Source organism: Gasterosteus aculeatus, chromosome 9 (genome assembly GCF_964276395.1).
Source record: "Gasterosteus aculeatus chromosome 9, fGasAcu3.hap1.1, whole genome shotgun sequence".
Lineage (NCBI taxonomy): Eukaryota > Metazoa > Chordata > Actinopteri > Perciformes > Gasterosteidae > Gasterosteus > Gasterosteus aculeatus.
Genome location: NC_135696.1, coordinates 4,910,997 through 4,925,777, shown reverse-complemented (window position 1 = coordinate 4,925,777; position 14,781 = coordinate 4,910,997). Strand labels below are relative to the sequence as shown.

The following is a 14,781-nucleotide window of genomic DNA, read 5'->3' as shown; positions in this document are numbered from 1 at the left end:
ATAATAAATATATAGTGCTAATGAATATGATCTACTTTAATTGTCATCCACGTGTTGTTCTGGCGTTTTGTTTTAATTATTAGGTCACTTCTTTTCTCATATAAATGAAATTCAAGGGATGTGATTTTTTTAATGTTTTAACTTTGATTACTGGGCAGTGTTTCCGCGCAGTCTTCCAACAGATGTGTTTGCAAACTAATGCACTCAAGTCTACTTCTTCCGACAGTTTTTCTATTTTTAATTGAAAAGTGTTTTCGTGCCATTTATTAAAAAGGTATTTTCTTGAACAGTCTCGCGGTGCACATTCAATCAGTGGTGGTTTTATGTCTGGTGAACACGTGACCCGGGTAGGCGGACAAATGTTTCAATCGTGCACGTGGACAGCAAACCTTTTTTATTTTGGTCGTGGTAGATACACACCTCGATTTTATTTCGTGCTTTCGTGCGTTTTGTCACCTGAAACTGAATCATCTGCCCTTCCGCGACTTCCGGCGATTCGGTGGCGTGCGCCGAGCGCACAGTGCGGTCTGGCCGTGCAAACTGTTATTTGTAAATTAATTAGGGGTTTAAAAAAAAAAGAAAAAAGGAAAGTCGTGTTGTGGGATCATATGGGGTTTAAAGGGACATTTTGGTGTTTGTTCAATCAACTGGTCATCCTCCAAACAGGCCGTCGGGAATGCAGCCTCCCAGTTAGCAGCATCTGCAAGAAGACACGATAATTAACATCAGAACCCCCAAAAACCCTTTGGGAAGGTCATGGTATAAACTGGGAGAATCATACAACGAGTTGGGACTGATGTGAGTAAATCGTCAGAATGATTAATAGTTTGATAATGTATTTTATCTCTATTAACAATCATTTTGATGTGATTAACATTACACTTTGTTTCGTGAGGATGATGCTTTTGTTTTTGGAGTAAAAATATACTGCTAATAACTATGTTACTTGTGTTGTTATATACGTATAGTTTGTCTTAATGACTGCATGGAGTTTATCTTCCAAATATGAATTCTGAAATGGCCAGTTAAAAAAAAAGAAAAATGCATTATGTGGTCATAGGTGTCACAAAAAATACATATTATATACTTATATATGAAGGTCACCACTGTACGTTAATTAAATTGATGCAGTGAGGTTATTTTATTTTAAAAATAAGATCGAAATATAAAACAAAATGACTCAAGGTGCTAAATAGCACACATAGTGCAAAAGCAAAGTATTCAACAAAATGTTAACGTCCTTAGTTGTTGAAGTACATAAAGTCACAATGCAATGTTTTAGTGTGTTATAATAACACTTTGTTTTCCCCCAAAACTATTAAACCAACGCACACGCTGCTGTTTGGTAAATGGGCCTACCGGGCCTCCGTTACCTCAAAATCTATATAAACAAAAAAATATAAATAAGATCTCACGTCATCCCAACACACACACGCTGTCGTGTTGAATTGAATAATCCAAATTAGGCTGGGACAAAAACTTAAATCACAAATTCATTGACGGATGAATAATTGATGTGGCCAAATGTGTGGGGAGGTCAAATTCTAATTATTAATGAACCGTCATTTTGGAGAATGTCAATAGAAGTCTGATTTATTTTTTTTTTTTTAAAGGAGACGGATAACGACACTCGCACAACCAAAAATTAAATAATTTCACACGAAGACACACAGCCCAATGGCGATAAGTACTACATTAACCTGTTAGGAGGAAAATCGTTATTTTATTGCTTGAGATTAAACACACTGTCTATATTTATTTTTGAGAAGAAATCAATTTAAAATTTGAAGCCCCCAAAATATTATTGTCTATTTGGAAAGACCTGTGCGCGGGTTGTTCACCTAGAGAACATCTCTCTCTCTCTCTCTCTCTCTCTCTCTCTCTCTCTCTCTCTCTCTCTCTCTCTCTCTCTCTCTCTCTCTATATATATATATATATATATATATATATATATATATATATATATATATATATATATATATATATATATATATATATATATATATATATATATATATATATAGAGAGAGAGAGAGAGAGAGAGAGAGAGAGAGAGTTGTGCAGTTGGCTCTGTTATATATAATATTATATTGGCTCTGTTATATATAATATTATATATAATAAATGAAACTACTTTAGATGTGTGTGTACGTAGATATATCTCAAAAAGTTAAAGAAAAGCTGGATAAATCCTGTTATTCTTTGGTTTGGTGAATCCCCTTTGTTTGCAGATTTTTAAACTTTTTTAGATATGTTATTGACTTTGTTGTGCAGCATGGTGCTCTCCGCGTGCTCTAAAGACATGAGCTTTAATTTGTAGGTCTTACCAACGTGTTGAACTTCCCCTTTGCCCCAAATACTCCCCGGACCCAAAAATGACCAGAGATCGCATGTCTCTCTGGTTTCTCGGACCCTGGCTGCTGATGACGTGTGTAAGTCTCCACGACTAGCATCACTTTTCAGAAGAAAGAGCAACATCTCGCGCTCTGTAGCTACGCAGTCGGATGTGCGTGGAGACACGCTCACCTTAGATCCGTACCCACGCGGTGCTTATTAAAAGCTACCTAATGTATATCATTGTCATTACATTAATTCTATTCCAAAATTATGAGGAAAGAAAAAAAACAATCCGTTTTCTTGTATTTTAGTGAATGTGATCCTGACCCTTCGGACCTGATGCACCGTTTTCCTTGCCTAATTCTTGCTCCAGGCTGTAACATACACCAAACTACGCGGAAATCAAACTGCAGGAAGCAGCTCGGGACGTGCCCACAGTGCCACTGCACAAACCTCCGGCGCAGTGCAGGGCGGAATAGGTCGGAGCCGGTGCAGCCTTGTATAATCCCCGCAGTCCGTGATTTAGCCCCCCGGTCCTCCTAATTCCCCCAAAGCCCCAGCTGCTTCCCTGGCCGCTCCGCTTTCGCCGCGACAGACTGCACACCGCTCGCTTTATTAATAATTCACTCTGATAATTCAGCATTTCGAAGCTGCCGGTTGAAGCACAGGCACCGTAAACAACCGCCTTAATTCCCCGTCTAGTTGGAGTGTGTGTAAACGGGACGCGCGCTGCTGAAGGTGAGCTATTTACTTGCCGTTTTAATTTAATGCTTTTTTGGGTGGTTGCGGAGTGTGTGTGTGTGTGTGTGTGTGTGTGTGCGTGTGCTTTTATCTGTCGTCGCTGCCGCCGGAGCGCGCGCGGAGCTTCCATTTTACGCGCCGGAGCCGCGGCTGACGTGTCGCTGTGGAGGCATTCACGCCATCCGCGAGACTGCAGCGGTCTGAAGAAGCGCAAACACGCAAGCCGCTCTTTCATCTCGTCAGCTTTGAGGAGGAGGCGGCGAAGGACCAGGGGTGTCCCCCCCCCCCCACACACACACACACACCACACGCACACACGCAGTTTGTGTTTAGCGCGTGTGTGTGTGGAGAGAGAGAGAGAGAGAGAGAGAGAGAGAGAGAGAGAGAGAGAGAGAGAGAGAGAGAGAGAGAGAGAGAGAGAGGGGGAAAGAGAGAGAGATACGAGAGTAAAACAGATCGGACGCGCGGCGCGGGAGACAGCCGCTTTTGGACACGTTTTGGAGACAGAAGCTGCCCGACTGCACACGGGGGGAAAAAACCCGACAACAACAGAAGACACAACTTACTTTGCATCGCCTCATCCGTCCATTCGGTTTGTCGCCGCGTGGTTAGTGGTAATATTATTTCGGAAAGATTTTTTGTTGGTGTTCTTAGTATTTAGCGTCTCCAAATCTGTCGGACGAAATTTGGCGGCTGAAAGACGCACCTCGGGACTTTGGCGCAGACGTCTCCCTGACTTCTGGCTGCAGGACATCTGAGGGGCCGAGCTGCGGTAGACGGACGGACGGCCCGGAGCTGCTGTCCTCTTGCAGAGTGGACCCACTTTTGAGAGAGCGTGTTTTTTCCCCTCCCCTATCTGGGCCTAAGGCCGACTTGTTTAAAGGTTCTTTTTTTTTTTGCTTCCGGCAACAGCAAAGAGACCAAGTCTTCCTCCCCCGGCGCGCGCTCCCTCTCTCACTGTTTTTTTTGGAAGCTGAACTTTTAAAGGAAAATGGGGCATTGAGAGAGTTGGCAGATCTCCCCACGCTATAATGGTACGTGCTGTGTAACTCAATAGTTCCCCTCTGTCGGCTCTATAGGGTGAAGTCTATAGGACTGAACCGAAAGCAAACACCGCTTGTGTTGAACAGGATCCCCGCGGCTCGTCCTGAGCTTTTTGTTTCTTTGTAGAAGATCAGCACTTTAGCGTGAGATCTGGCTGCAGAGTCCGAGGCCACAGATGACGACGTTACGCACCTGCGCGCGCGCGTGTGCGTGTGCGTGCACGAGAGAGAGAGAGAGTGCGAGAGAATAAGTGTGCGTGTTTTGTGTGTATAATGACCATGCTTGCCGGCCAAATTCGACATTTCTGAACTTGCATTAATCAACCACCTTTTTTCCTCCCAAAACCTGAATATGCCGTATTGCACAACGATGTATTTGAATGCACCTCTGCATTTTTTCTTTATCATGAAATATTTATGGTGGACGTAACTCTTCTTCCTTGCACGTACCGAAACTACCACTGAACTTACATTAACGCTATTATAATCCTCGCCGTATGTCTAATATGACATGAAAACCGTTTTTTTCTCCCACATTTCATACTGAATTTGCCTCACGTTGTGCAGGCTGAGCTATTTGCGGCCCACTAAACACAGATTGACAACGTGGAGACTGATCTCCCTGCGCAGCGCAAATCGAACGGAGCAGAACACCGCGAAGAGAGCAGCGCATACGTTGGATATTCGTTATTAGGATTGCTATCGTGATGATATCAACGGGCTCCTCTCCACCTTCCACCCGGGATGTGTCTTTTTCGGTCTGAGGCCGCCGCTGCTTTTCTTTTCTTTTTTCTTTTCTATCAATGGACACTTCATTTACGTATAGTTGATGACACTTTCAAGCGACTACAGAAAGGAGGGGTGGGGGGGACACAGGCCGTCTTTGTACCCCCCCCCCCCCCCCCCCCCCAAGAGCAAGTGCCAAATGAATAAGAGCTTTTTAATGTTGATCAGAAAATCAAAGGGACAAATCTTCTGGTCTGATGATGATCTTTTTGTTCAAAAACCCCTCAGCATTTAGAAGGATAAATATTATATTTTACCATCTGCTCAAAAACTGTTGTTTTTTTAAAATCACATTTTCTGTTTCTTGCATCAACTCAACATCTAGTCCGTTTCTGTCATGCTGTATTGCAAAGCTTTTTTTGCAATGATTACTACCTTAAACTAAGGCCTGACCCACATTACAGCTGATGATACTGTTAGTGGCAATGATGGGGCTTTTTTTTAAATAGAAAATGAAAATACAGCACTTTAGATGAGAACAAAACAGAAGGCTGTGTCTGAAAATAATTCCAATTTTATTTTTGTATTTTTTTAAATGTTCCTTTGGCTCTTTAAACACACACCAGGTCAGAACTCCCTGTGTCAGACGTAGCAACACATGTAACAGTTTATAGACAAGTCGTTTGTGAAACGGCAACGTCTCACCAGTGAAGACAATCAAGTGAGAGTTTTTATTTAATTTATGACTCCATGTCGTGCAACAACTAACTCATGAATGGCTTTATTTGCCCGGGGTGTTTTTACACGTTGTCCTGAAAACATCTCGCATTCCCCCGCAGTCCCAGCAGTCCGTTTTCTCCAACAAGTTTACAGGAGCAACTTAATTCCGGTGACACACTCAAAGAGACACCACCACAAGTTTGGGCGTTTCAGCATGTTTTTGAATGTTAAGAGAATCACTACAGGATCACCTTCCAAAAACAAAAAGTCTCTGAGGTCAACACACCCATTTGCAAACGTCCACAACGATTTGAAGCGGCCTGGAAAGCTTCAGAATGGCAAATGTCCGGCCACATGTGATGTTGGCACACCAGTCATCCTCCCGTCTTTTTTTCAGTTGTGAGAAACATCAGACGACGGCTCATGGATGCACAGATATCGTAATGCTCGCTCTGTTTTGACTGCGGCCCTGTAATTTCACAGTTGGTTGCCTGCGGTTGTTTCAGGGGGAAAAACCTGCCAACCACTGAACTTGTCCATCAAATCAAAGTCGCGACTGCCATTGGTGCCGAGCTGCGAGGTGGGCAGGAACGTTGACGTGTTGTTGAACTCATTTTTATAGAGTATCGTTTTAGTGGGAAGCGGGAGACATTTGAAAGTAGCTCAACAATTTGCCCCATTGAGTCATACACATGTTTGACACTGTGTGTGTGTGTGTTGTAATGAATGCACCCCAGGTCTTGTGTGGTAAACTGCTGCTCTATTAGAACCATAACCACAAGAAAATCTCCCCACGGATCCGCGCCTCGTGCGACACAAAGGGCCGATCGTACCGGCCCACGCAGACCGCGTTGTTACAAGCACACAGCCGGAGCGGCGAGGCCTCAACGCGGCGCGGCAGCAAAGGGTCCGCGCGGTGCAGCGGTTCGTCCGCGGTGCGTCGGGTTCATACTTACAGGTAATGCAGGTGGCGAGCAACGTTGCATGGTTTATCCGTAGGCCTGTCTGCCTGCCGAGCAGGACCAGCGGCTGGCGGGCAGGACGCCAGGTCTCAGCCAATCTCGGGGTGTGTCAGGCGGAGTGTGTGCTCAAACTTGTTTCGCCGTAACCATTTTGTTTAAAAAAAAATCAGGGCAGCTATTGTTTACCTGACATGGTTTATATCTGTTACTGAGGAATTCCAAAATGTAAACCTCGCCCAGCTGATTGGCATGCAAGCACAGTTGATTCTGACCTCACACACCTGTAAAAGATGTGGCATTCGGCAATACCGAATGTGTTCATCTGCCTCCTGAGATAATCCCCAATAAGGCCCCTTGGACAAAACACCTCGTGGCATCTCCTGTGTCGGAAACTATAGTGTAATAATCGCACAATTAAACCCAATGCAATCTTCAGCACTGCATCTTGGCTGCACTCCTGGACCCACAAGTGCAGTGAAATAATTAGCCCCACTCTGCTCAGCCACCCACCCACATCCTTCTTCTTCGTTTTTCATTTTTTGTTTAAATGCAGCCCGTTCAGTTTCTCGTATTTTCCCTTATCCTCCCGGAGAAGGCTTAGCGAGAGAAAGAAGAAGAAGGAAAAAAAACATATTTTCCAACATTTCTCCCCGAGGTAGCTTTGGCAGAGACTCACTCGGCGGCCATTTTTGCCTTTCATACACTCCTCACATGCCGCGGAACAGATCGCCGGTGCGGCCCGGCCTCTTTTGAAGTGGTTGCCATCTCACGCAGGTTGGCTGGACCCCCCCACACACACACACACTCCCCCTTTTTCCTCCCATCATTCTCATCCCGTGCCTTAAACTTGGCAGGGTTGTTTTCAGCCACCAAATCATGCTGATAAGACACAATGGCGGTTATAATAATTGCGGTTTTTTGTTTTGTTAAAGACGCACTGACGGCGGCGATAGCGCTCGCGGTTGGCGACTGAGCGGCGGCCAGAAAGCGGCGCTTTCAGGGAACGAGGCAGAGGAGCGCACCAGGTGCGCGGTTCTGGCGCGCGTGCTGGTGCGTTGTCGCATTAAAAAAAAGAAGAAGAACGTGAGATGCAGCGTGACGGGGAGACAGAGGGGAGGATGATCATTGATATGTTGCCATTCACGTGCTTTAAAATGGAGCCATCTGAGAACAAATTCCACCACCGGGGCCTTTCATGCGCAAACTCTGCGGAGGTGCGAGGGTGAGAGCGCTCCCGCGCGAGCACGCGAGCCGTTTTATTCGGAGATTTCACCTCAGAAGAATTTGGCCATATGCTCGTCAACACATAAACCCAGAGAGAGAGAGGGAGCCAAGGAAAGACGAGTGTGAGGGAGTAAGTGAGTGAGAAGTGTCTTCTTTTGTCACTGGAAAGGCAGGATCGTTTACCTTAGATCAGATGGCGCAGACACAAAAAGAAAGAAAGAAAGAGAGAAAAGAAAACCAATCCTCCATCGCATCCCCTACTCCACATATTTGCGGAGTGGGAAAATCTGTCTCAATTAACACGTTTGCATTGGGTGATGACGGACTCCAAATAGGTCACTGACTCAATCTCCCGCCTCCGAATCTTCCCTCTAAAATGTTAATTAAGGAGGGCTTTGAGATTTCTTCGCTCAGGGCTGGCCATATGGGCCGGGCATATGCTCTATATATATAGTACAATATATAATTCATACACTGCTGCAGGAGAGAGTGTTTGGGGGCCTGGAGTTTTTATTTTTTTTTGGGAGAGGGAGGGCGGGGGTTTACTACAAAGGGAGTCAGTATGTTCTGGCCTCCCCGGTGGCAGGTACAGAGCTTAGCCTATTCATCAGCTTTGTGTTATTCACTGTTGCACAATGAGATTGAGGTTCATCAACACCTGTTTCTTTGGCTGACGACATAAAGAGGGTATTTAAATTCCTCTTTGCCGGTTGGCTAATATGAAATGAGAGCAAAGGATCTATTGTTGGAGTGCAGTTGCCTGTTTCCTTTTTTTTCTCCAAACAGCTACTCTGAGGTTCAAGTTAAAGGATGAGTAATATTACGGATCTCTGTATGCTCGGGGATATTCTCAAATAGTCAGCATGTCAAACCAGTTCTCCCAGTGCCGTCCTGCCAGAATGCCTTCATTCACCAAGCAGAATAGCACTGCGGCAGCCAATGACGACGAAGCAACCCCTCCCTTCCCCCCAGCGCGTGGGTGTTTTGGGGGGTTACGGCTCAGCCATTCAGTGGAAGGCCTGCAGCTGCACCTGACCCTGTTTCTGGCCAAGCGCAGCCAATCGCAGAGGCCCCTGCACACCTGATGCATTGGGGTCCGCCCGCTGGTGGCCGGCAGGCCGCCCCGCACAGGTGCTGTGGATCCTGGCCCGTTATTGTGAGCGGCCGCCAATCAGATGCGTCGTCTCATTACCGGGCACGAGCGGCCCGGCGGACCTTGAAGCGGTTAGGGTTTGTCTTCTCTGTGCGTGTGCATCAGAGCCGCTCTGCTAACCCGTTGCCGTAATGCTTTGCAGTCTTATCAGCAGGCCTCTCTCTCTCTCTCCCTCCCACTCTTATCCCGTTCCTGGCTTCGTCCTCTTCTGGAGACTCAACAATGGGCACTGTGTTTGGCACTTTAAGGAGCCGGAGGCCTCGGCTATAAAAAATATAAGAGACAAAAAAAAACATGTTTATGGACTAATAAAGATGATTAGGAATCGCACAATTGTAGAAAAATGGAAGGTTTGCGAGCGCAGATTATCTCTAATAAAAAAGCAGAGAGAGAGAAGGAGAAAGCGAGTTAGCTGTACAGACCTCTCATTGCGAAGGATATGAATAGCCTTTGTTTTCACCACAACTCGGGGCTGTGTGGTCTGCCAATGTCTGGCTCTTATTATGGGGTTTGTGTCTGCGTAAGTGGCATGCACGTGTGCGTTGGTGTGTTTGTGTGCGAGGCCGAGAGCACATGGGAGGGGAACCAAAAACATGTATATGCGCATACATGTGTACATGCAGGTGATCATATTTTCAGCAGGGTGAGACTACGTGTGCGCGCCTTCAAATGTTTCCACACGCCTGATTCGACATTTTCCCCTGTGTTCCTGTTCGCCTCAATAAACGTGGCACGGGGTCTCCGGCTGGCACAAGCGTACGCTCGTACGCTTTTTCTTTTTGTCTATGGTGTGTATCCGTTCGAGTCGTGAAATGGGATTTCACAAAACGGCACAGCGGCTGTGGGATTTGGGCTCCCCTCGGCTGAGTAGAGTGGGATACGTTGATCCAATCAACGGCAGAAACTGCAAGGAGAGCCCGTTTCACAGCTCCGGGCCCTGCCAGAACCCGGCCTGCCTGGCTGCTCAACTTAGAATACAAATGAAGCTCCCTGAATGCACACTTACACACACAGACACACACACAGACACACACAGACATGCACGCTGGTACTCAGTCTGGCCGGGGATGTGTAGTGCTAGAGTTGTTAGCAGGCGCCGTGCGCTCTGTGGGGAAGGGAGACCAAGTGGTTGTGAGGGCGTCTCATACAGCGCAGGTACATTTTGGGGATTTCTCTCCGGGTTTGATCCCGGGGGCTTCGGTGCAGGCAACTCACACCGAAACAATCTAGACTGATGAGAAAAACTACAGCTAAGGTGGAACAATATGTATTTTTTATTTTGGGGTGTAATGTGAGTGAAATAAAGGTGTAGGTAATGGAAATACAGCTCAAAACGCTGAAAACAATCCATTCAAAAAAATAATGTCTCATTCAAAAAAACATGACCCGCTTCACGATAAACCACAGGCCTTGTTGTGAGCAGTTTAATTGAGGAACCATTTTCGTTCAACCGTAGTTTTGAGTAAATATAAATATGCAGTTTTGATTTTGGGGCTAACTGTCCCTTTAAGGTTTGTTGGAGAACAACAAGTGTCCGTTTTAAAGTTAAATTATTCAAATGTTGTAACCTTTTCAATCGTTTATTCCTTCTACAGGGTTCCCAAAGCAAAAGGTTCAAGCACAGCTTAGTGCCCAAAAGAAATCTGTTGAAAAGAGTCGCTAATAATGTCAGAGAACTGTACTATTAAAATGATAAAGGTTTCAATAAATAACCACCTTTTGTTTTTCTGTAGGCTACTGACACCTACCTGGTGAACGACGATCCCACCAGAGGCCCAGGGATGCCTGAATGCTTCCTCGTGTCTGATACGTACAGGGTAACTACACACACACACACACACACACACACACACACACACACACACACCCTACAAGCTCTCTGCATCCTTCCTTGACATGTTGATGCCCCGAGGTTTCCCGCGCACACACACAAACAACCGGCACTCCATTAAAAGTACTCTCTTTAGAAAGATTTACGGCGGTTTAGAAAGAGGAGGCCGAGTACAAAGACTCATCGGGGCTTTGTTGCGCTGGAGGCTCTGGGGGTTAATGTGTCCAGGAAATGCACACGCGTCCGTACATCCACCTCTTGTAAAAAACTTCCCCGTGTGATGGACTTCCTGAAGTCGTCTGTCCACCACGCTGACGTGTGCCCGACGGCGCCTCGCGGACACGCTGCATTTCCTCAGAATGTCCACTTTTCTGACAGTAACGAAGTTGATGCTGTGCTTTACAGTAGTTTGTTGCAAAGTCCCAGGCCCATGCGAAATAAAATACCCCATGTAAAAACAATTCCTTAATATATATATATATATATATATATACACATGGAAAAAGCCTCCTGTAACGACTTCACGGATGACCTTCTGGGGTGCGCTGTAATCCGACGTGCTGCATTACAGGCGAAGAAACCATGACATCACACCGAAAAAATAAATCTCCTCTTCCTGTTGAGTACCAACACGGGCCAGAGACGCAGTAACCCGAGCCGGGTCAGTGCAACAAATGTACGCCCGGGCAATTGCACACACTTTTTTTAAAAAGAGGCAGGAGTAACACGTTGCTCACACACACACATGCTCACACTCACTGAACAGATCCGGAGAGTCTCCAGGATCCTCGGCTTGTCAGCCACAGCAGCCAGTCTCTGCGACTGCATATGCCTGCATGCATTTGACTGGCGTGCTCCCACCCAGAGCACACATAAACAGCTTACTCAAACAATATTTACACTGCACGGCGCGCTAGACGCTACGCTCACACACATTTTCCATTCCCATATTTCCTGCCCTTTTCTTCTCCTTTTTAAAAAATATTTTTGGAAAGGAGGCCTCCGCCACCTGTCTCGCACATTTAGCATGCTAATGGCAGTGTTGGTATGCTACGTCACTTTCAGTGTTTAATGGCCTAGCCACAGGCGATGGTACGGCGAGCGTGCCGGGCAGAGCCGCGTGTCAACGGGAGACCGCAACATGCTAACTTTAGACGCGCCATATGGTTTTCTCCTGCACTTTATTTAGTGGCAAGCGTTGTCCGGGGAACCGCTAAAGCCTGGGTCGCTTGAGGGGCGAGCAAGAGAAAGAGGGGGAGCCCGGGTGTTTAGTAACCCCTGCAGTTGCTATAGTGTGTTACGGCCAAGTTGCCTGTGTTGAATACCGAGATGGATGTCTGGGCCCAGGCTGCAGGCGGAGACAAAGGCGGCTAGTAAAGTCACACCGACGCAAAAGGGGTCAGCGTGCGTGTGTGTGTGTGTGCGATTAAGACGGTAGAAAAAAGACAGAGACACAGCGGGAAATTGTAATATTGATAGGAAAAGAAGGAAAGAGGTCAGTAAAAAAGAAAGCGCACAGAGAAGTGGAGGGCGAGAGAGAAAGGGAGAGATGGGGTGGACAGAGAAAGAGAAGGAGGGAAAGCACAGGGAACACACAAAGGCTCTGGGCTTTTGGGCCGGTGCCGCGGCAGGGTGTGGTTTGGAAAGAGGAGACACTATGGGAAAAGGAACGGACTGCACCTCGATGTGCTTCACTTTTACCCATTTTCATTTTTGTGTTTGCATCCTTTCCCCCTCGCCCCCCTTAATCTAATTCGCTTCCCTCGTGCCAGCATATCTTTGACCGCAAGACATTTGTGGTTGTGCGCGTGTGTGCATGTGCTGTGCATTAGATGCTTGTGTGTCTGTGGTGCGAGCGTCTGAGTATCCTACATAGGCTGAGGTCTCGTAAAGCTGCACAGCTTCATATCCCTCCCGAAAAACTTGGCAATCGCACGCGGGGTGACTTCAACCCCTGAAAACCGCTCCCTCGCGAACACACACACACACACTTTCTCCCTCACGCACATGCACAAGGCAGGGGCTTACGTATAATTGCAGGCACTCTGCCTGCATATATGAGTTTGATTAGGCTGAGGAGCAGGGAGCGGACAGGGATAAAGCCCAGCCTGATTAGAAACAGAGTGTATCGCTCCCATACAATAGGAGCCACAATGAAACCGGTTCAGACCACTTTGTCCGAGTCCAGGTATCTTTTGTCTCCATATGCATATGTACGGCGCGCTCGAATATGAGTTGGACTGGATTAAAATAGAGGAGGGGGGGGGGGACTGGGAGCAGCTTCGCGGCCAAATAAAAAGACAAGCTGGTAAATTTCTAACTTGTCGTGTGACAACTTTGGACCTTTTTTTGTTCGTGTCATTCTAGGTGCTCCCTAAAGTTATTATGACTATTCAGATGCAGACCTGCCCCCCTCCACCCAAGCTGCAAAGCTACGACCACGCTCAGGCAAAATTAACCCGCTGCAGGGCCTCAAATCCAGTCGTCACACCTTGTAAAATAAAGTAAACTCAAGTTTGGCCAACATTTGAGCCGGCGTTTGAGCCGCCTGTCCGCACACCTTTTTCATTTACAGTAACAAGAACTCAAGTTAAGAACACAGGGCCACTTGCACTTCAGTAACTTGAATCGGTTTACTGTGGAAAGCTGACGGGCCAAATCTGAGTTGTAAATGTCAAACCTTCCACGCGACATGTGTAAGTTGGAAATGGATCATTTTGAGGAAAAGGTTTTGTTTTTACCTGCTTAAGTGGTTTATTGAAGAGTGGTTAGTTGGAGGCATTTTAAAATATATACTTGTGCACAACGATGTGACAACATCTCTGTATTATTTAATGAAGGTCCCTTAATCATAAATATTGCGAGCAACGATGTAAATATCATAGTCTGTTAGCACCTCACGAAGACACATTTTAAATCGTGAGGCAAGAAATGTTTGATTTGGAGATAGAGATGGGCGATAGACGGACACTGCAGATAGATGGATTATATATTTTGGGTTAGGGTTATGAATAAATATTTGTGAGTGGAGCCCTGTAACAAATTGAAGCAGATTGCGGTGTAAATATTCTTAATAATACAGCTCTCCCATAGGAATTTAATTAAACACCATAAAACTCGACGAGGTGACTGAACTCACCGCCGAGAACCACATGCGTACTATTCCCCCCGACCCCCCGGGAGCATTCTGCCGTTTCTCGGTCAGTGTGTAGAAAAAGAGACAAGGAAACGCGACCGTAAGTCGACGATCTTTTTAAACACAGTTATAGAGTCGATGCGACAGCGAAGCGGGGAGGGAGGGAGGGAGGGAGGGAGAGAGAGGGGGGGGGGGGAGAACGACGCAGGGAGGGAGGGCGAGCAGAAACTTTCCTGTAAACTTAGTGGAGCTTTCACTGCGAGTGAGGCGGGGTTACAGCCTGGACCGAGCCACCGCGGCTTTGCAATGCGGCACCGCAGCGAACCTCCATCCAACTTTACTACCAACGACTCCAACTGCCACCTCTAGACGCACCATGTACTCCCCTTACTGCCTGACACAGGTAGGGACAAACCCAGAGGAACCCGCCGCCTCTTCTCTGCTGCGTCTTTCCTCTTCTTTTTGTTTCACCCGGCGCGCCTCCGGTTTGTGTGTTTGCGGTCGCGGCGCCGTGTTGTGCGCGCCGCTTGTCATTTGTTGCGTTTTAAGGACCTGCTCTCTCTCTCTCTCTCTCTCTCTCTCTCTCTCTCTCTTTCTCTCTCTCCCTCTTGTCTTCTCTCTTGCCCCCGTGTTTTACCTCGCTCTCCCTCTCGCGTACCCCCTCTCCCCCGTTTCCTTTTCTGTTAATGGCACTCCTCCAGCGGGCTTTCTTATGCGTCTCATCGCGCATGGTTGTTGTTGTTGTTTTTTGGGGGATTTTTTTGGGGAGAGAAAATGGCGCTTCTCCCCAAATCTATTTAATATCAAAACGGATGTCTGGAGAAAAGGGGAAGAAGGGCTCGGTGCCCTGGCAGTTTGCGACTTATTCCGGCCGCCCCGGTCGGCGGATCCCGGTGCTGCTCCGGCTC

The 14,781-nt window shown here is 46.8% G+C and overlaps 1 protein-coding gene and 1 long non-coding RNA gene across 24 annotated transcripts in view; one reads left to right on the top strand and one right to left on the bottom strand.

Moving 5' to 3' along the window:
* Positions 1-377: 377 nt before the first annotated feature.
* Positions 378-4,300, bottom strand: LOC120825073 (uncharacterized). The gene is made up of 2 exons (XR_013450605.1): positions 3,645-4,300; positions 378-700 (listed from the first exon to the last, which is right to left on the bottom strand). It is a non-coding gene; the product is annotated as an uncharacterized LOC120825073 (long non-coding RNA).
* LOC120825067 (nuclear factor 1 X-type) overlaps positions 2,798-14,781 on the top strand; it is a 98,393-nt gene continuing 86,409 nt past the window's right edge. For 11 of the 23 annotated variants that reach the window (XM_078080224.1, XM_078080211.1, XM_078080217.1 and 8 more), the window contains exons 1-2: positions 3,370-4,112; positions 10,640-10,723. In XM_078080224.1, coding sequence (XP_077936350.1) covers positions 4,110-4,112; positions 10,640-10,723 — 87 coding nt within the window. In that variant the 5' untranslated portion in view covers positions 3,370-4,109. Of the gene's footprint in view, positions 3,076-3,369; positions 4,113-10,639; positions 10,724-14,063; positions 14,277-14,781 lie in introns of those variants that run through there. The other 12 variants (XM_078080228.1, XM_078080227.1, XM_078080223.1 and 9 more) reach the window with 2 other exon arrangements.